This window comes from Thunnus albacares, chromosome 3 (assembly GCF_914725855.1).
Source record: "Thunnus albacares chromosome 3, fThuAlb1.1, whole genome shotgun sequence".
Classification (NCBI taxonomy): Eukaryota; Metazoa; Chordata; class Actinopteri; order Scombriformes; family Scombridae; genus Thunnus; species Thunnus albacares.
Window position 1 is genome coordinate 4,046,394 of NC_058108.1, and position 21,169 is coordinate 4,067,562.

At 43.8% G+C, this 21,169-nt stretch overlaps 1 protein-coding gene across 6 annotated transcripts in view; it reads right to left on the bottom strand.

The window, feature by feature from the left end:
• The window catches only part of LOC122978849 (nucleosome-remodeling factor subunit BPTF-like), a 45,413-nt gene extending 24,489 nt beyond the window's left edge, over positions 1-20,924 (bottom strand). The window contains exons 1-16 of one of the 6 annotated variants that reach the window (XM_044345883.1): positions 19,610-20,924; positions 15,475-16,297; positions 12,382-12,433; positions 11,985-12,153; positions 9,809-10,051; positions 8,821-9,030; positions 7,666-7,854; positions 7,384-7,556; positions 6,917-7,096; positions 6,629-6,810; positions 6,220-6,351; positions 5,280-5,409; positions 4,205-4,340; positions 3,392-3,706; positions 2,824-3,212; positions 1,109-2,733 (exon numbers count right to left, since the gene is read on the bottom strand). In XM_044345883.1, coding sequence (XP_044201818.1) covers positions 1,109-2,733; positions 2,824-3,212; positions 3,392-3,706; positions 4,205-4,340; positions 5,280-5,409; positions 6,220-6,351; positions 6,629-6,810; positions 6,917-7,096; positions 7,384-7,556; positions 7,666-7,854; positions 8,821-9,030; positions 9,809-10,051; positions 11,985-12,153; positions 12,382-12,433; positions 15,475-16,297; positions 19,610-20,198 — 5,537 coding nt within the window. In that variant the 5' untranslated portion in view covers positions 20,199-20,924. Of the gene's footprint in view, positions 1-1,108; positions 3,213-3,391; positions 3,707-4,204; positions 4,341-5,279; positions 5,410-6,219; positions 6,352-6,628; positions 6,811-6,916; positions 7,097-7,383; positions 7,557-7,665; positions 7,855-8,820; positions 9,031-9,808; positions 10,052-11,984; positions 12,154-12,381; positions 12,434-15,474; positions 16,298-19,609 lie in introns of all 6 variants that reach the window. The other 5 variants (XM_044345881.1, XM_044345880.1, XM_044345882.1 and 2 more) reach the window with 5 other exon arrangements.
• Positions 20,925-21,169: the final 245 nt, after the last annotated feature.

Below are 21,169 nucleotides of genomic sequence, written 5' to 3' on the forward strand. Positions count from 1 at the left end.
GGTGAAGAATGAGCTGTTTTCATTCAGTCAGCTGATAAAAAGAATTGGTGTTCTTTGAAAATTCACATTATTAGAAAGTAACTAGTTGTCTATAAGCGACTGGGCTCCACTAAAATTAAAAAATATGCAGTATAAAACTTCTACAATACTACCCATGTACCACAGCCTTGTGTGTTGATTCATGGGATCCAGACTTTATGTACACTGTATGTGAAACTTGCACACACACACACACACAAGTCACTGCTGAACATGTGGAAGACAAATCTCTTCAAGACTGGATCCTTTCTCTGGCCGGGTGCTCTGCTACAAAACATAAATCCAGGGGAAAAAACACGGGGGTGTCCTCTAATTAAGGTTCATTTTGAAATATTTTACCCTGAAAAGGCCATTCATAAAATAATGTTCTAAGTGAATTCTAGTCTTGCCTTAATTTTTTAATTAAAAGTGAAATTTGGAGTTGTGCCATTCCGGGGTTTTTAATGACAAATTTTTGGGAGTCGGTATGTACAAATCATGTCTGACTGTCAAATAATAAAACTTATATGTTCTATTTAAAAGTGCATCAAAAAAATTGAAGTTTCCCCTGAAGTTTGGGTTCAAGTTTTGGGTTCTTAATAATACAAGACCCACAGTGATTCAGTGTTGGGATCACTGGTTTTCCTCGCTCAAAAATGACATACGGTACAGCGTGTACATCTACTGCTCTTGAACAAGCCGTTTCCCACTGATTCCAAGCAGCTATAATGACTCAATTGCAAGGGATGAATTTCACCAAGGAGACCAATTAGACGCGACTTAACCGGTGACCTTTCCGTTACATATGAGGTGCATAATTATGTGAGCATTAGTGCCGTAACTTTTTACAGTTAAGGCTTCATAACACAAACAGAGTGAAAAATTTCCATAATGGTTGTAGGTGGGTGAAAAGCTTAAGTGTGTGAGAAAGAGAGCCAGTTACAGAGAGAGAGAGAGAGAGAGAGAGAGAGAGAGAGAGAGAGAGAGAGAGAGAGAGAGAGAGAGAGAGAGAGAGAGAGAGAGAGAGAGAGAGAGAGAGAGAGAGAGAGAGAGAGAGAGAGAGAGAGAGAGAGAGAGAGAGAGAGATTACCTCCAGGTGATGCCAAATGTGGGCCTGGGTGAAGGATACGGCCAGACGTCCAGGGCTGGCTTGGCATTGTAGCTAAAAACAGGAACCTCACGGAATCCGCCTCGCCTCGCCAGCACCTTCAAGTCGTCATGTGGCAGGACAAAAATACTCTTGCGGTTGCTCTTGGTGACAAACTTGCGGTAAGAAGGAAGGGCGGTGTCTGAGCGTGTCTTCTTGGTGCGGGAGAATTTGACGAGGCGGACGCGGCCCTTTGTGGACGAGTCCTCTTGGCTCACGGCGACACATGACGCTGAGGTCCTACCGCTGGCGTCAGTTGTTGACTTACTGATAGAGGCTGAGAGTGTTGACTCCTGCTCTTGTGTCACCATTTCACTCTGGCTGTCTTCCGACTGACCATCGAGCCCAGAGGAGCAGATTTTGGTCACAGTTGTTTTCGTCATGGTCGTGAGGGTGGTCACCGCACTGCTCTCCGTTGTTGACACTGCCGGCTTTGTAATTTCTCCGGATGCGTTCGATGGTGATTTGGCTATCCTCATCTCTGTAGAAACCACCGTCGTGGTCGTCGTGGAGGTTGTCGTTACCTGGGTGATGATGGTCTTGAGCGGTTCCGTCGTCCCACTGTTACTGTTCTCTTCCGCAAAGTCGTCGCTCAGACTGGACTCCTCCGCTGAAGGTATAGGAGAGGGCGCCATTCTGATGACCTTGACCACCGGACTGGGTTTAGTCTCCGCAGACTGAAACGGTGATGTGCTGTTGTGCTGTATAGTGCTCTGAGTTTTAGCTCCGAGTGTGTCTATGCTGTTCTCCAGCCTCGTCATCTTCAGCGGAGGTTTGTAGTCCTGATCCGATATCGTTATCTTGCTCTCAACCTCTACCTTAGAATCTAGGCTCGGTTCCTTTCCCACAACCTCTGTGCTATCGTTTACAGGGGCCAAATCTCCGTTCACTAAAGGCTTTTGCTGTGTGCTGTCCTTCAGCGACACAACCAGCCCTTCTTCCTCGACTTTATCAACACTGTTCACCTTGGGCTGAGGACTGTTGGTGAGCACACCGTTATTTGAGTTATTCAACATGGTTTCACTCCTCAAACGATCATTACCATTTACCTGAGGGAGAGGAGAAACTGAATCGGGAGTGCCGGCACCTTCGGTTCGACCTTGTCCAATACTTTGCATATTTTCTTGGTTCTCGTCTGGCCCCATGCCATTTTCCTCAATGCCCGACTGTGCTGAGCTTAAAGTTTCTGGGCTTTGCTGAGGAGGTTTAGAAGGAGATGTGTTTTGACTGCTTTTTTGGTCAATAACACTTGTAGGTGTCCTTACTGAGTCCAATTTCATGCTCGATACCTCAGACACTATATTTTCAGTATGTGCAGCCTTGGTAACATCTGATGGTACGCTGGCTGTTTGTTGCTCTAAAGAGCAATTAGTTCCCTGTGCTGTTTCATGGACATCAGGTTGTTTGACACCCTCTTGCCCTGAACTACCCGAATTAGTTTCTTTTGGCCCCGTAGTCCTTTCCAGTAAGTCTGCCTCCAGTTCCTGGGGCATGGAGGTGGTTTGGTTTTGTGGTGAAGTTGAATCTCTGTCTGTACCTGTACTGCAACTGTCTTTGGGTGTGGAGTCCTGAACAGGAGAAGAAAGAGGAGTGACAATCTCATCTGCAGTTTTAGAGAGTTCAGCCTGACTCTCCCCTTTAATTTTTCCTTCTCTAACCTCTCCTGGTCCAAGAATTTGTGTCGTGGAAGATTTCGCCTCCACTTTCACAGCTTCGCCCGGTGCGACCTGCATCTGAGCCAGAGCGTGGGGCTTGAGTGGTGACCGTGGCCGGACTGGAGTGCTCAGAGCTGGGGTTGAAGTGGTTGAAACTGGTGTGGGCGTTTGGGGTTTGGAGGCAGACACCTGTTGCCTCTGCCTCTCTTCAATAATGTGCTGCTTTACTCGGCGCTCCAGCAGGCTGTCCAGCTTGGAGGTCTTCTTCTTCTTGTAGGCAACGCGGGTGAGGAAGCCCTTGCTGACATCCACTACATCGTAGTTAAAAGGCCGTGGAGGGCCCTCTGTAGGCTCCTCCTTCATGGAAACCTTATCTTCCTGAATACTGGATCCTGGAGAGAAAATTAGTTTAGACTTTAGACTCTCATTCACCTTACATTTCTGTCAAATTGAAAAAGTTTGCAATGGATACACAAAATTTAAGTAAATGTATTTTATAATTATGGTTAGACTGACAAGTTTAAAATAATGTACCACTAAACCACTACTCTACACCAAGTCACACTCATACTTTTCTCTTCATCCGATGGTGCATCTGTGGGGTCCACCTCCATCTTTGCAGGTGATTCATCTGCGGACAGTTCCTCAGACTTTTCCTTTTCATCCACAGCTTCTTTCTTTTCTTCTTCTTCTTCCTCCATCCTCTCGTTAGAGTCCAAATCCTCGACAGACGTCAGACGATCCGTCGTCACAGGTTCGGAGAGGGTAGATGAGTCTTGATCTCTTGTGTCACCGCTCGAGGCGGTGACTCCCTGAGCTTCTGGTGCGGCTACACTGGGCCGTCGACTCAAGTCCAGCAGGGTACATTTCTTGCCGAGTTTAGCATCTTTGGAAAAACAGAATGAGAGTTTATTTTTCAATTAGCTTGTAATTTAGGAGCATGACTCATCTGTTAATAAAAAAAATAAACACACTTGATTATCATCTCCAGCTTTTAAGTTCTACATAAAGAATTCCTTGAAAAACATGATGGTTAACACAATTTGACACTGCAATTAATCTGCAGCTTTACTGGACATTTGCAAATAAATACTAGCAACTAAGGGTGAATGCAGATACAGATACTTTGATTGGCACCTTGATAATCAATTCATAAAAGCCAAATGAGTAAAAATCTTTTCAAAATTTGGACAAATTGTGACAGCTCTTTCAGACACATCATTCATGAAGGGAAAACCAAAACACACATCGACATCGTAGAAATTACCGAACAAGAGACGAATTCACTGCTTCAAAAGTTTCAAAGAGATTTGAAATTACATAAAACCAAATTACAAATGATTGAAAACCATATTTTTAGGCCTCAAAGCCTCCTGTTCCAGACCTTCCAGTTCTTTGCGGTAGTTAGCGTTGGTGTTGCCAGGAAGCCTGGGGAGAAACCGCTCCACATAGGTCTTACTGATCCAACTCCAGCCCCCGTAACCCGTAACGCGATACTCCTCTCCTTTTTGTTTCCACACCTTCACATAGGACAAGAAAAGGAGAAGAGGAATGAGGAAGAGGATAAAAAAAAAAAAAGGAAAAGAGTGATAAAGAAACAACAAGAGGTGAAAGAGTGAATTGGAAGAAACAAGAAAAAAGTGGTGGGAAAGCAGAGAGCGAAGGTATAAAGACAGATTAAAAGTTTAGAGGTTATTCACATACTGATCACTAATTGCTGAGGGAAATGACTCAGCAGAGCTCGACCTGCTGCATCAAAGAGCCCTTGATGGTCACTCATGCACGTACGCACAACATACACACCAGTGTTTTTCCCAAAGCAATGACTCCCGTTTTCCAGGCACTAAAGTCTCAATCTAGACTAGAGAGAAATATTATTACTGTTGCCTCATTATCAAGCTAATGTTCCAATTAATATTGTGCTGGCACAGAATAGTTAAGATAGCAGCCTCTTATTAAATCAACTCTCGTCAGTCATTTCACTGGCACATCTCAAGGTGGCTCCCAGGCAATAATTTATAATGTTATGGAAATCAGTACTGGTGCAGTGCATAAGACTGTGAACATCCAGTGATGTTTCCAGTGGTTATGTTGTTTACATTTAGCACAACACTGTGATTAAAGCTATCCAATGTCTGGGTGCACTGTACAATGCTTATTTATATGGGGGATGGATTATCTTGGCAAAGTGACAAGCAGCAGTCATGTGAAAGGACAAAGCAGAGCACCGAGTAAATGCAACCTGCATTGTTTATGACCAGCAGGTCGTCCTGAACAGTGATGAAGACGAGTGCACAATCTGTGGCCAAATCTCAGTGTGCATCCTGAAGCACTTTAACTGATACGAATTACAGTGTGTTCAAAGCACACACATACAAAAATGATCCAACTTCTGATATATGAAATTAAGGTTTGAGTAATCCAATGAGAAGTCAAACATCGGTGGTCATGTGACCTACCTGGTGTTTAATGGGGAAGGTGTACTTGACCCAGGTGGCCTGTTGCATCGTCTCCTCGTCCTCCAGCTTCTTCTCCCTCTTCTTCACCTTCTCTTTCTCCTCACGCTCCATGGATGTCATGCGATTTAACCTGAAGACATTTTTTTTAAATGATCGTAAGTATAACCTGAAATGTTGTGATAATAATGTGTTTCAAAGACAATATTGTGATCTGTTTGCTTGCAAAAACCCTGTAAGTAGTGGATAGGTCACTTCAAAACAACCATTCGCATCTTTTCAAACCTTCAGCCAATCTATGACAATATTCATGATGATTTTTTTCTTATTATTAATTGGAGATAACTGTTGGAAAGCTTCTTGGGCAAATGTAAAACTACATTATGTAAAACTCTAAAAGATGAGAAGATCATAGTTGCTCTTGAAAAAGTTCTATGAAAACACTTATTCACACTTTCTGCTGAAATGCAACTTACAAAGCCCTCTCTCTCTCTCTCTCTCTCTCTCTCTCTCTCTCTCTCTCTCTCTTACTTTGATGCTCATAGTTGAGTCACATATATGCACACACATTCTGGTCCCAACAAGATGAAATTTTGTCCGATCACTTCTTTAAAAAAGGGGCGTTGTAGTGTTGAAGCAGTAGAAGAGGGAGAGGTGGGTGGTACTGGTAGTGGACTTGCAGTCTAAATATTATGCCTCACAGCTAGGGTGGGCCTTTTGATCTGATCTGGTTATGATCGCCTCTGCCTGCTGAACTACTCTGCCTGACCACACATTCCCCGTGCACGATTTTTCACTCTCTTGAAGTATTTGAATGTTTTGCATTTAAACAGACTTTGTGGAGGGGATTATAATTATCAATTTGTATATGTTTGAGAAATCATTTCAGTTCAGATTTATACAAATACATGGCATGAATAACTGTATACTACAGTATGTGTACCTGGTATGGCCCAGTGAGTCCTTCCAGACTGGCAGCATAGCCACAGGTTTGATGGCACACTCCAGGATGGCCAGAGCCAGAGCAAACTCTCTGGCCTTACTGCACATCTGAACTGCTTTGATCCAGTTGGTCCTACAAAACAAACAAAGAAACACTTTTCAGACTTCTCTCTTTACTTTGGGTGCTTTCACTTTGAGGATTCATTTGGTTTAAAGTTTTCAGCTTGGTCACGGTGTGCTTTTACTTTCGATAAAACTGCCACAGTTCTAACTTTCATTTCTACATGTGAGGTGGTTTTATCACCTTAAATCGCACTCGGTTACAAAACAGATAGCAAACATCACAAGTGTCAGAATTTTGTTACATAATTTCATAATTGTGTAAATACTGCACTCTGGTCTGTTTGTACCTGTGTGAGGCCCAGTTAGGGTGCATGAATGGTGCCGGAACATTGTTCTCCAGCTGGATGATGGTGAGTCTCAATGTGGAGATGGTCAGAACCTTCGAACCGTGAATGGACCCGTTCCACTTGAATTCTCCTGCTGGCGTCATGCAGAACTTATGGGAGAGATGCCGCCTCTTGTCGTGGTCCTGATGAAAAGACATTAAGTGGGTGTTAAGTCAGTAATCAAGGTTGATAATCTGAAAGATCAGGAACACTCAAATGACAAAGAAAACAAGCGGAGCTGTTACTCGCCTCTCTGTGCTGGTGCTTGTTGAGGGCCAGGGCATTGGAGCTGTACTGGTTATGATAGACACGATATTTGCCCTCCTGGCCAATCTTGAAGTATTGGCTGAGGGTGCCCTTCATCACCACCTCCTTGCTGCTGCGTGTGCTGACACGGGTGATGTCACCTTGTGCATTTACTACTAGTACCTGTAGAGGAGCAGAAAAAAAATATGAGTCTCAGTCTTATTAAAAGGCTGATTTATGATTGCAACCAGGTTGATGCTGCAACCTAGAAACCTTGTTGCAACTTTGAAATCAGCTACGGTTTCCATTTTCTTCCTTTGCTGCTTTATATTCATGATCCTAAATGTTGTTCCCCTGGACGACAAGCTTTTGCATAGTCAGAAAATAGCCGGTAAACGTCTCAAACCGCATCTACTCTGTGTACACACAGTGTTTGAAAGAGCAGAATCATTATCATCTGCAGTTCTCACCTCTTTGCCCTCCTTGAAGCCCTTGTTAGCTTCGTGAACAGCAGCGGCCACCTGCTGGTTCTTCAGCTGGCTCAGCTTGCTCTCCGGGTTTCTCAGCCGTGTCACCATGCGAGTTGCTGAAGACCTCTTACTGCTGAGACCCGTCTCACCGTTGAGTGAGTCTTTACTGTCCCCTGGTAAATGCATCGCAAGGTTCAGTCAGACAGAGGACGCAGAGTCAAATACACATTATTAATCTCTACTTGGTCAAGACAGTCACAATGAGATATTGCTGAGTCAGACCTGTGTCTTCGAGGCTGGCCAGGGATGACTGGGAGGACTTGTCAGCCAGGTCTGGAGGTTCAGGACCCCTTTGAGGGACCCCAGTTCCCACGCTGCTGTTACTGTTCTCCTCACTAGGCTGGGAGGGTTGGCTCAGGCTGGGGATGCCATCTCCACTGACGGGGACAGAATCTGATGATGGGTTTTCTGCTGCAGACAAAAATGAAAAAAAAACATCACAGGGAGTATTGAACGTTACATAAACAAGGCTAGCTTGTCCAGATTGTGTTCTTGTTGTCATCAGTCATCATCTGAGATTTCTTTCATGGTAAATAATAAAGACAGCGACTTTATCGTGACAGATCTGAAATAGTTAGTAAAGGCTGTGGCTCCCTCTACTGAGAAGTCATGCGCAATGCATGCACCAAATAACCAGTCAAGTGGAAGGACAGGTCACTTGAAAGCAACCGGTCCATGCCACGCTTTGCCCTCCTTACAAGAGAACTAAACTGTCAAACAGCTAACAGACGATAAAAAAAAACTGTCACAAAACAAAGCTTGTGCACACATGACCACAACAATAAATAGTGATGTAATTATTAAGGATGGATACAAGCAGGTCATCTCTGAATATTTATTTTTTTTTTTTAACAAAGGCACTACCTATACAGAAAGCCATCTAATCAAAAAGGTACTGATCACAAGCAAGCAGCAGAAGAAAAAGCTTTTTATAACAGTTATTGCAGCACAAAAAGTGAACGCCGTCCACAGGTGACTGAGGCTCAGTTCTAGTCATGCTGATTGCAGTGACAAGGCCATCTGATTGCAAATCAATCTGTGCAATCAGCTTCTCGGCTCCTTAGAGAGAAAGAGAGCGTGAACATCTGAATGTGTTCCAAGGCTCGGGCCGAAATTCAAGAAATAAAAAAAAAAAAAATTGGACGACTGAACACAAAAAAGCCAGCAGATGGAATGCGAGCCACATGCAAAGAGGCAGGCTGGGAAACGGCCAAGAGGAACACCGAAGCACTGGGGATACACGGTGGAACAAACAAGGTTATTGTCTCTGGCGATAGTGCGGTGCACAACCATGTAAAGTTGCAGACTGTGACAGTAAAGCAGATTCCCAAGAGGAGCTTAATGAGGACTATTTCATCCAGAAATGTCCTAGTATACCTTTGGTGCTGTTAGAGACCTCCATATGGGAACATCCCTCTATCCCAGCCTCGACGGTGGAGGCCGGGGGCTTTGGGGCCTCAGTGGCCAGGCTAGAGCTCACGGTGGTGGGGATGGTTTGTGTTGGATCAGAGGCTGCTGGGAGTATAGGTCCGTCTGAGATGCTACAGCCACTACTGCCTTCTTGGCCAGTGGGTGGAGCTTCGACGACTACAGATGAACAGCAGCAATGTTGTAAATATTGTGGATTTTAGTTGATGACACAAAGGTAACTTGAGAAAATGAGAGGAGCAGTAATGGTTGGGGTTGACAAACATGGTCAAATCATAAAACCATATGACATCTATCATAAAAAGGAAAAAAATTCAATTAATTTTGGACATTCCTAAAGGCAAAGCTACATATATTACTTTTCAGAATATATTGGAGCTTCTATGGTTGTTTAAATTTGCTTTTTAAGAATAATGCAATCATGCATTTATGGGAATACATAAATATTCATTATACTCTCAGGGCTAATTAGCCGCCCCTTAGCAAACCTGTAAAATTCACACTACACTCGCTTATGCCAAGATATTCCCTGCCCATGCAATAAACATCTTATTATTCTGTAAAAGAGCCTTTTTATTGCTCTGGATAACACATAATCCAGCAAGACACCGATATAAATTAACATATGTGCTTTGTGAGTGCCAAACTGAGTCTTGAAAACGGAGCACAGCGTTTCTAATTGGCACAAGAGCCAAATAACTGCAGAATTGATTCTTAAATCAATAACTAATTACACCATGTGATGATGTCCTTTTTTTTTTCCAAGGCTCAAAAACAGAATAGAGTGGAGGTAATGAGAACCAGAAAAACTGTTTTTCAGGTCAGACATTACCACATTTTTATGCTTCTTTTTATGCTTCTTTCATTATTACTTTGGGATATATATATTTGGTTGTGTTTTTCAGAGTACTTTGTGAAATATAACCACCATAATTACCAGTTTTGATGCCATCTTTCTCCTCTTTGGCCTCTTCTTTCGTCTCGTCCTCCTTTGTCGGAATTTTGACCTTGACGTCCTGCTGTCCCTCGTCTTTCGGCTTGGCCTCTTCGTCTTCCTTCTCCACATCTGCCTCCTTCTTCTCCTTCTCCAGCCGCGCTCTCTGGGCCTCCTCAGCAGCCCGTCTTTTCACCTCCTCCAGTTCCTCCTCCTTCTTAGCCCGCAACCGCTCCAGGATCTCCTCTGGATGGAAAAAAGAAACAGTAGTTTTAAGATGAGAGAAATGAACTACTGAGCCTATAAATAGTCCAAAAAAAATGGATGTAATCAGTGATGCATCACAGAAAAACAGTGATTACCTTCAAACTGACCAACTTCTTTTTTTTTACATGATTTGCATAAAAAAGTTTGAAAACTATACATGATTGAAAGCAACTGAAATCCTAACCTGCTGCTAAACCCTATAAGAATAAAGTTACATTCTAGTATGTGGTCAGAGAGAACAATGGCACCATGCTGTGTTATAGATTGATTACTCCAGTGTTGATATGTGCAACAACAGTGACACACATACTTAGAGGTAAGTACATTGGGTCATTAATACACAGCGGAAGACTATAAAGTCCTTTATGAGAGTATGACTCATCAGTAGCACCATACTACATTAACGAAAGTGGCGCGATGGAAAACCTCTGTCTGCACTGAGGCAATTTGCATAAATTTAACAACGCAGAAAATAGATGGTAAACAGTTGTTTCGTTCATTATCCTATTCCATCCTCCATTAAATCACCGGGGGAGGATGTGAGCGCGACAGCACAAAGAAGCCAGAATAGAGGAAATACATGCAGGAGAGGAAGTTGTGTCCCTGAAACACCTCGGTCCTGATAAAAAAAAATAAAAAAGACAGAAAAATTCCAATCTTGAAAAGTCAGGGAAAGAGGAAACAACAAAAAAATGTCTTTAATTACTAAAGCAGGTACTATTGTGTGTCTGTGTGGTGCAAAAGCTTTGATGGAAGATGACGTACATGATGTGCAGTACGTTATGTTGGACATAATAACCTGCAGATGTGCATTCTGCTTCCCCCAAAACAAGACATCTTGCATCAAGCAGAGCCAACGGTACAGTATGCAAGTGTGTGAGGTTAAAATTATTTTATCAATACTGATTAACTAATGCAGAGGCAGAGCGGACACGCGCCCGTTCATGCCCGTCTCCTAACCAAGCACCTGGTATGATGCTTGCAGGGAGGAAATATATAAGTTCTTTCTTTGCATGATAATTTCTCAACAAAATATAATTTACGTGCTTGCAAAAATCTTTTTCTGTGCTTAAAACATGCATATTTCACACCATGTATTTTCAGTATCAAGAGTGTTAAACAGTGCCTATCTTCCCGCTTTTTAGATGTTGCTGAGCTCGCTGGTACTGTGCACTCTAGTGAGAAAAAAAACACTGAAGGCACAGAATGAAACTGCTGCTGCTAGTTTCAAAAGGTTTGACAAAAGCTGCATTTCTTCGTTCGAGTAGCGTATTTCTTTTCTATGCCTGCATTATCTACTTAATTGGGGTAAAAAAAGGTTAAAGCCTGTTGTCGGTGAGAATCTTTAACTTATCTGTGCACGCTTGTTAGAGTTGCTAATTTCCACTCGAGCTGTTGCATCAAAGATTAACAAATAGATGCAACATTACAAGTGTGGTGCTATTTTGCATTGCTTAATTGTTTTGAACTTCCACTGCACAACTATAAATGTGATACGCTGAAATCCTCTAATTCTCTCCCACTCAGCAAGCAAAAAACATACACATGGCTTTTGTGGATGCCCCACTGACAGAGAGAGAAAGAGATGAGGGACTGAAGGGAAGCTCAAGTGCTGGAGACTGGCCAAACTGGGACCAGAGTAAGGTTACATAATAGCTGGGTTTGATTCCTATGGCCCAGCCATCTATGACTGGGTGGCATTCATTAGTACTGGATAGAAGACAGACAGAGGAGTGAAGCGGGGAGAGAGACGGCGATAGAGAGAGAGAGAGAGGGGAAAGAAATATCACTTGGGGCTTACAAGAGATCCTTCTATCCCTCTCCGCCATGATTCAATGCAGTAACAGAGAGCATCTTGTGTCCTCTGATTATTTATTTTTATAAAAAAGAGAAAGAATGAAGAGCTATTTACCGTTAGCGGCGGTGAGGAAACACTTGTTGCTGCCACGGGCCTTGTTAGTTAGGTCCTCAGTGATGTCCATATGCGTGTGCACCTCGTCTCTTATCTCTTCAAGGGCTGCGTACAGGTCGGCCTCCCAGTATTCCTTATCCAAGCAATCTATCAGCTCGCCTAGCTGGACCTGGACAGGACGGAGCGACGGGAGAGTAATGGTGAGGAACAGTCAACAGCACTTACGAGATAAGTTCGATGCTTTGACAGTGAGTGTTTAGATGCATTTTGATAAATTAAACACAGAGCCATATTGTGACAGATAACCAACTGAGAGATTAAGAAGAGTAATAAGAGAGTCTCAGTCATTGCCAAAAGCAAACATCCTCAGTTAGAGAAAGGGATGAGTCTCATTTACCTTGGTGCTGTAGTACCAGATGGCTTTGTCCTCCTGCTCACCATCCTCCTCTCTGTAGGGGAGACAGGAGAGGAGATGTGAGAGAAAAAAATTAAAGAGACGCAACAAGGAGGGGTAGGACAAATATGAGAAGAAGGCAGATGCTCTACATATGCTTGCTTCCTGTGTGCTGTACTGTATGTGCTTTATTGTTATTTGTTTATCCATGTCTTGTCACTGTGTATTGTTCACAGAAAATCTGCTATGTTCATTCTATGGTAAGCCTGCTTAATTGACTATCATAAACAAAGTGGACCTTACAAAAATGTTCAAGCTTATTTTCTTCTCTCTGTGGTGATACAATGCTGTCACAGACAATGAGCTGCACATCAACTACACAACCAAAACACTAGGAACAGATGTGCACAGCTGTGCAAACTATGCGAGGTGCCACTGCCAATGTAGGACAATAAGACTTTGAATTCTTCAATTGTTATTCCTAGTGTTTCTCATCAGTATATAAAATGATATCAGGTTTACAAGATAGACGTGGGAGGCCTGTTTTATATACGTAGGACCAATACACAATTTATGCATACATTAGAACTGTGGTGTATATATATGTTGCAATTGTAAAAACATTAAAGCTACTGTATACGTCTTTCCCAAGTCTCTCTGCAACAGTTTCCCACTAATAACAATTGATTTTAGAGGTTAAATGTGTTTTCTATTAAAAAGCTACGTGTCTGTCCTAACACACACACAGCATGAACACACACTTCGCAGAGCATCTTGGAAGCGTTGGCTGTCCATGGTGCTGAAGAAGAAAATCAATTGATATGTTGTATTTAACCGACTGTAAACCATGTTGCAAATTGAAAACACAACAAAGGTCAATATATGAGATATACTATATCATTTATGCATGTGATCATATGGTCACAATACAATTCCACATTTTTGCCTGTCCCTACTTTACACAACTCAAAATGAATCAAAGTACGGAGAATTTAAAAACAGCTCTCCTCAATATAAGTTTCCCATGAAATAGGTGCACCTGTGGGGAACAGGGGGTTAAACCTTACTGAGTAGAAGAAAGCTCAAGATTCTGCAAGGCCCAGCACAATAAGAAATACTTTTCTAGGACACTTGAGTCTAGGTAGCAGCAGCTACAGAGTGGAATATTTGACAGCTTTTTGCTCAGCATGGTCCATACCCAGGGAATGAAGCCTGAGGCCATGTAACAGTAGTGTCTATTCAGCATCCTTCCAGGATTGCACAAGAGACCCACGAGCACACACACACACACACACACACACACACTCAACTTATGTGCACATCATTCACTGCACTTTTTCTTCAGTGTACATTACTTGTACGCACAAACACATGTAGCCTCTCAGTAGAGATTTAAGATCAGTAACACAACACCTGCTTGCAGCTACGACGAACACTGAGCCATCTACCCTCTTAAATCTATTATTGTTTAGATGATCCATGCTCCTTTCTGGTTTATGTAGCGGGCCTTCTGCTGCTGCTGCTGCTGCTGCTGCTGCTGACCCAGCACACACACAACATCTGTGTCTGCTCAATACAAAGATAATTTGCTAACGTATGGGACCGATACTGCTGATGGTCAGGTTATGTTAAATCCTATGAGGAGTGCGGTTATTTTCGGTGTATTAAAACAGCAGACTTACCACCATACAGAGCTGCACTCATGTGCAAGACACTAAGCTTGTTGTGGTATGTTTAACTTTGCACCTAAGAGCTCATTACATGTTGACACTAAGAATGTCACCGAAACTGCACCATTCAGTTTCTATAGTGCATCTGCTAAATCATGGTGTGATATACAGCATATGCAAGTAGTTTACAGTAACTGAGGTTTAGGTCCTGATTAAGTGTTATTAACCTGTTCTGTAATACTACTTTCATTACTGGCAGTAAAGGCCAACACTTTTCAAACGGACAGTTAATTTGCAGTCAGTCTGAATTGGTTAACGCAGGTAATCCGACCCGGCTTCATGAGCCTTCTCCTGATGCGGGTTGAGTTCAGGTTGGACACAGCCTGGTTTTGTACACAGGGCAACAAAGGGTTAGGAATTTAATTGAATGTAATTGACATGAATATTATCGACATTTAAATGACATAATGAGTAATGAACTACAAGCACAAACATGTGTCCCTGCGGTGCTGAGGGATTAACCTGTGACAACAGTCTTATACTGGAGTAGGGTCAATCGCAGGCTGAACACGTGTTAAGTAAAGCATGGGTCTCCTATATTAAAGGGGTATTACTAATGCCTTGGATTAGCACGGAGGCTAGTGCAAGTATAAAGCCAACCACACAAAGAGCTTCACAGACATTGTAACAGTGTATGGTGTACCTCAAGAAGATCCCAAACCTCACAAATGCCAATCTTCAGATTAGTGGCTGCAACAAAAGTAAACTGACCCACATGAAATGCGGTTCATCAGCTATGTGTCGACAGCAGCTACAGTATACAGTACCAGTCAAAAGTTTCCTATTCACGTGAATGAGACAGTGTGTCCAAAACGTTGACTGGAATTGTGTACACCAAATTACAGTGCAGTGAATGTGCAGAGAGAAAATGACAAGATTAGTGGCTATATCTCGTATAGTCTTGTTCTTCTTTGTACATGCAGATGGTTTGTGACATTCATAAACACCTACAAGTTTGCTTTGACACTGAATAGTGTGACGACGTTGGAGAGACTCTGCTTTAGAGCTGATTAAACTGCTTCAAAGGGACACTGCTTTTCTGCTTATTACCACTGCAGCCAAAATACTTATTTTTAATCTTTGACAACATAAAATTATGGAAATTTGGACGACTGTGTGTGTTGGTAGTGTACTGTCACTACAGCTACTATTTTGGCTATGACTCTCTTGAGAAACAAATTTCAATCTCAGACATTATAATGTTTGAAGATCAAATGAAGATGCGTCACACAGTCACAATGTCTGAGTGATATTTGCATATTATTAATGCGCATGACTGTCATAAGGTCAAGTCACTCACATTTCAAAAAACTGTGAAATCCTAATGAAATAATCTTGGCGCATAAATGAAACATCGTAAACTTACACTACAATGCGGCGGTTCAGGAACCAGTATTTTCGGTGGTGTCGGTCATAGCCGACTGGCAGTTGACGAATAAACGGTTTGCTCTTCTGCACCTCAGGGATGCAGTCCGCCACACCGGGTACCTTGTGTGCCACGCACACCTCGCACTGCCACTCGTCCTCTGGCACTTCCTGCAATGGTGGCTTCACACACTCCAGATGGTAAACAGCCGAACACGTCTCGCAGCACAGAAGGTCACCGAGGCGATGGCACACCCTGCAGTGGTCGTCGTAGGCAACCACACCTTCCGACATTAGCTCTTCCCTGGCAATGTTGGTTGCCAGGAACTGGTCCACTAGAAACTGGAGAACTTTTATTTTGCTCTCTAACGGTTCAAACGGATAATCCTCACACTCCTGGAAAGGCAGAATATGCCGGTACTCCGGGTCGCTCTCGCAGTACGCTCGCACCACCTCCGGCCAGGTCATACCATCCACAAAATATAGAGTGGAGTTGACAGAGTCCTTCACGTCAGCGGGACCAAATGTGGTGTTGGAAGTGTCCTCCTCTCTGAGAATAGCTTTCAGCAGGGAGATGTGGGTCTCTGCCAGCAGCGTGCACTGCTCCTGACTGGCCAAAGCTGCACAGAAATCCTCAAAGCGGAACGGGGAGAGCCGCAGCACTGAGCCAAAGTTGCGGAGGACCTCGTAGACAGCAGACACATTGAGGAGCTGTGAGGTAGGAACCAGGAGGTCCTCAGAAGACTTGGGAAGCTCCAAGAGAGGAATGTCCTTCGCCTCGATGATGGGAGACTGTGGTCGCGCCGCCCGACTCCTTCTCCGGCCTGCGAGAGCGAAAGGAAAAGAGCCGGGGGAGGAAGGGAAGAAGGGAGACACATAAATAAATAAAAAAACAATGAAAAGGATGTGTATAAACCACTGCAAACATAGTGTAGTGTCAAATCTACTCTTTACAATAAATACAAAATTAATGCGGATATTTGCAGAGAACACTTGGGTCCATGTTCACAATATGTTCACCATTGTAACCTAAATGCCTGACTGCATTAGCCTCACTGGACTACACTCACTTGTAGGTGAGTGTGACAATGGAATGAGAACCAGTAATGAGACCTGAGGGGGGGGATTGGGGGGTGGTGGGGGGGTTTGCTGTTCTAAGTGGAGGAGTTCAGTCATCTCAGGGTCTTTCTGATGAGAGAGATTAAGAAGGATCATGAGATCGACTAGCTGGGTGCATTGGCTGCAGTAATGCAGGCAGTGTATCAAACCCTGTTGTTGAGAGAGAACTGAAACACAGCACTGTAGTTAGTTTACCTTTGTACCATAACTAATCTACAAGTCTGAAGCTCTGGGAGGCAATTGAAAGAACAAGAATGTGGATACAAGAGGCCAAAATTAGGTCCGCACGCTGACCGGTCTATCTCTTTGTGCTGGGGTGAGGAGCTCAGCGACAATGCCACCCCCCCGTTAGATAGCACAGCTACCAGGTAAGGATGCCTTTTGGGGGCTGACTGGGATGATACCCCCGGGCAGACCATCCATGCTGGATGAGCTGGCCTGGTAGGACTTCAGGATGTGGTGCTGGCTGAATAAATGATGTCTAAAGGTGTTCTAGGGTGCTCACCCCGTTACCACCGTGAACCTAAGTGACAAGAGGACGTATGGACTAGGTGATATTATCATGATGCATGCACGTTTCACTATATTAATGCCACCCTTAATTAACTCACTAAGCTCTAACAAGGTATACTCTAATAAAAAAAAAAAAGATACAACAACAATATCAATGCCAATGGAATTTAGATTACAGACACCCCGTTAATTTCAAACACTACATAGGACAACTTTGATTTAGTGGAATGAATACAGCGTAAAACCAGAGAAGTGACATTACAAGAGCATATTATTGTCCCATTACATTAAGTAAAATGCTCCTGATTGATTTATGAGGCTGCCTTTGTTGCTTCTGGTGAGGTACAAGCAGATGGTGCAGACTATGTACCGCACCTGCATATTCCCTCTGGACTGTGTGAGTCTGTGTATTTTACCTTTTCCTAACCAACACGGTGACATGAAATAAGCCCGTGTTTGCGACTGGTCTGAAAGGGTCAATGCAGGTCATCGGACTCGGCCTGCTCTCAAAAACCTGCTCCTGACCCCTCACACTGGGTAAATGCTGGTCTGACGCTGCTCGGGTTTGGTATGAAAGGGTTAACAGACACTTTTATAATGAGTGTAGGATTTGTATACGTCACTTGTTATGAAATGACTAAAGCCTTACAATAGATACTGGCACGGACTAGCCTGCTCATGTGCTCGTCTCAAGCTCTGAGATCACTGTAGCGTGTCGGTTGATGCATCCATTTCTCATAGGGAGACAAAATAAACAAATCCTATAGAATTACACCACTTCCTCCATGCCTTCTGTCAGGTTGTGTCTTCAGTGTAAACACTGCAGTAACCACTAATAAACAGGAAGTCAATTACTGTTTAGCCAACATTTAGTATTTGTATTATGCATTATGTCTGGTAGTGTTCTGTGGTTTAGCAGTGTTAACAGAAATAGTGCGGGAAGTTAGAGCAGTTGAAGTGATAGTTTCACGAATGGTGACAGCTGCGGATTAACCTGTGACAGCAGTCTGGTGTGAACGGGTCAGACGGGGTTGGCAGTGGGTTCCTTATTCTGCATCAAACACAAGGTTTGTGTGTGAAAGTGGTATGAGTGTGTAAGCGGATGTGTGTGTGTGTGTGTGCAGTGTGTTTGAAAACAGCATGGAAACATGCGTTTATGTGCCCATGACAGCGAAAGCACCGTAATGTCTGTCTGTCACCACCGGTCTTATGAAAGACCCCTCACACTCGGCTGCACAATACCCGCCATGTTCACGTCTTTAGAAAAAGCAGGCGGCCTGGCCATTGGAAGTTGTGTGTAATCCCTAAACCACTTAAAGTGCAACTGCATAAGAACAACCAGGAGCGCAGTGAAGTGGTAGCCTATATGGTGAACAAAATCAAGAGGAAGAAAAGACAAAAGTGTGATGCCACAGAGACGGCAAAAGAGTGAGCTTTTCAGTTTAAGATAGAAATGTCTTGTGGGACAATTCCCATAGGACTCCCCTCACAACTGAAACATATTCCTGGGGTTATTTTCATATTCTCACAGGACTTTTTTTTTTTTTTGTAAAGATTGGAATAAACAAAATACAACTGTTTTTCTAATCCTATCTATAATTACTTCCAGTGACTGGCACGCTGTTTCCTGTGCATCACATTATTATATAACACATGTGTCAATTGATTTTTGCAGACTCAACTTCATTAACATGACTGTCCATAAGTGGGAACAGAATGGATCCAATTTGCTCACCTGATAAACATAAGAGTGGTTACTATGGTAACGGTGCACCACAGGACGTAACGGTGTAATGAGCTGGTGTTTGCAACAAGTGACAAAAAAAAGAGCGCCTCTCTTCAAAACAAGGACCTGTCAAACTCCTGTCAAGCATTATGAATGTAAAATATGTCTTCTGAAATTGAGCCGGACAAGGCACGTAAGTCTGATGAATGCGCGTAAATAACTTAAAATAATTATTTATTTGACGGTTAACACTTTTATTTAAGTAGATCTTCAGGGGGGGAAAGTAAACCAATGAACTGTTCATTTGAGGCCAGCTGGAACTAATGTTTACAAACAACGTGTTTTGCGTAACTTAGAAACTGGACTACGATTTTACACACGTAGAAATGCTGAATGAATGAAAATTAAAGTGGCAAACGTAGTGCATACACGCTATTTCTTTCTCCGTCTGTATTAAAAGTGCAGCGCGCGATTAAAAAAAAGTCCCGTAAAAAATAAATTAAAAAAAAGAGGCCCGATTGAATTCTTCATTATAAACTAACAACAACAATGTGCTGATCCGACAAAAGTCAAAAACATGAGAGCCGGTTGAAGCGTGGATCAGATCTGCAGACAGCGGCCAGCGGAGCACACGGTAAACAAAGGCCTGTTTCTGAGTGCAAGCTCCATTTTGAACAATGCGGCTTGGTTTCTGTGCTGAGCTGAAAAAATGAGGTGCACTTTAAAGTGCCGCAAACCTGCTTTTGGTTTAAGTGCGTGCACTTGCACACGAACGTACCTGGGGTGCTACCGAGCGTGCTGTGGCTCCGAAAACTACTCTCGGTGCAGTAGCTGGCATCACCATCATCATCATCATCATCATCTGGTAGCTCCTCCAGATAGTCAGAGTCGTTTCCCAAGGCCTCGTCTTCTTCAAGATCCGACGAAGGGTTGTCGTTCAGGAGTTCATCTTCGTCCGACCTGTAGCTTAAATTATCGTCCTCCTCGTCGCTGTTGTCGTCGTAGACCACCTTAGTTTGAGGCCGCCTCACTCCGCCTCTGCCGCCGCGGCCGCCTCTCGACCCCCTGCCTCTCCCTCTGCCGCCTCTGCTCCGCGACGCCGCGGCTGCCACAGCGGCGGAGCCTCCAACTTTCCTGCGGCCCCGGGACGAATGAAAGTTCTCTCGGCCGGAGATGTCCGTATCCACCTCCGCAGAGCCAGTGCCACAACCGCCTCCGCTTCCTCCCCGTCCCCGACCCCGTCCTCTGCCTCTCCCCCGTCCACGCATCCCTCTGCTCCTGCCGCCCCGAGAGCCGCGGACTGGCCCCGGTGAGCCTTCCCGCATCGCGGCTGCTTGTTTGGGCGGCCTTCCTCTTCTCCCCCTCATTGTAGGAGAGAGACTCTTCTGTTCCGCTTCAATCTCGGTGCTTGAGTAAGCCACACACAACGGAGGAAAAAACGGGGGAGGAAAAAAGCAAACAACCGGGTTCCCGAAAAGTCCCCCAACCAAGCCCCGGTCTCAATTTTAGGGTGGAAAGCTCAAACTGAATGGCCGGTGTCCCGCTCTGGGTCGCCTGCAGACGCCATTTTTCTTCTCGGCTCTCCCTCCGTTGAAAACACAGCAGGCCCCAGAGCTGCGTCAAGTCAGACACAAACAGCAGGGGTGGCACCGGAAGTGGAGTGCCTTTCCCCTTCAAAGTAAAAGCAAAGCCAGACTAAAACAATATAAATCAGTGGTTCCCAGACTTTTTCATGTCAAGGACCCTAAACAGACACAAATTAGACCACGGACCCCCATCTGATAAGATTTTGTCCCAGGGTCTCCCATCTTATAAGATTTTGGCTTTTAGATGCTTTATTACAAAGAGTGTGTGAAACCCATGACCATAACAGTCATACATTCTCTCATTGTGTTACTTATGGATGAAATTATAGTAAAAATAAATTATTCCCCGTTTTGTAGGGGACCCCCTGGAGCCTCCTCAAGGCCCCCTGGGTGTCCATGGACCCCACTTTTGAAACCACTAATCTAAAGAATAACTATTTACTCAAGTGTCAGAACAGTAAGAATTATTTAGAATAAGAAAAGCGGATTTGTCCAATGAGCTGTCTAAATCAGTGGTTCTCAAACAGGGGTGGGGTCTATGGACCCCCAGGGGTTCTTGAGGGGGTTCCAGGGGAAAAGCAAAAATCTTATCAGATGGGGGTCTGTGGTCTAATTTGTGTCAGTTTAAGGGTCCTTGACATGAAAGAGTTTGAGAACCACTGGTCTAAATGATATAGAAAATGAGTTCTATTCTGTTCTCTACTGTTCTCTTTATTGTGAACTGCATGATGCTTTGTTTAGTAAGATAAAAA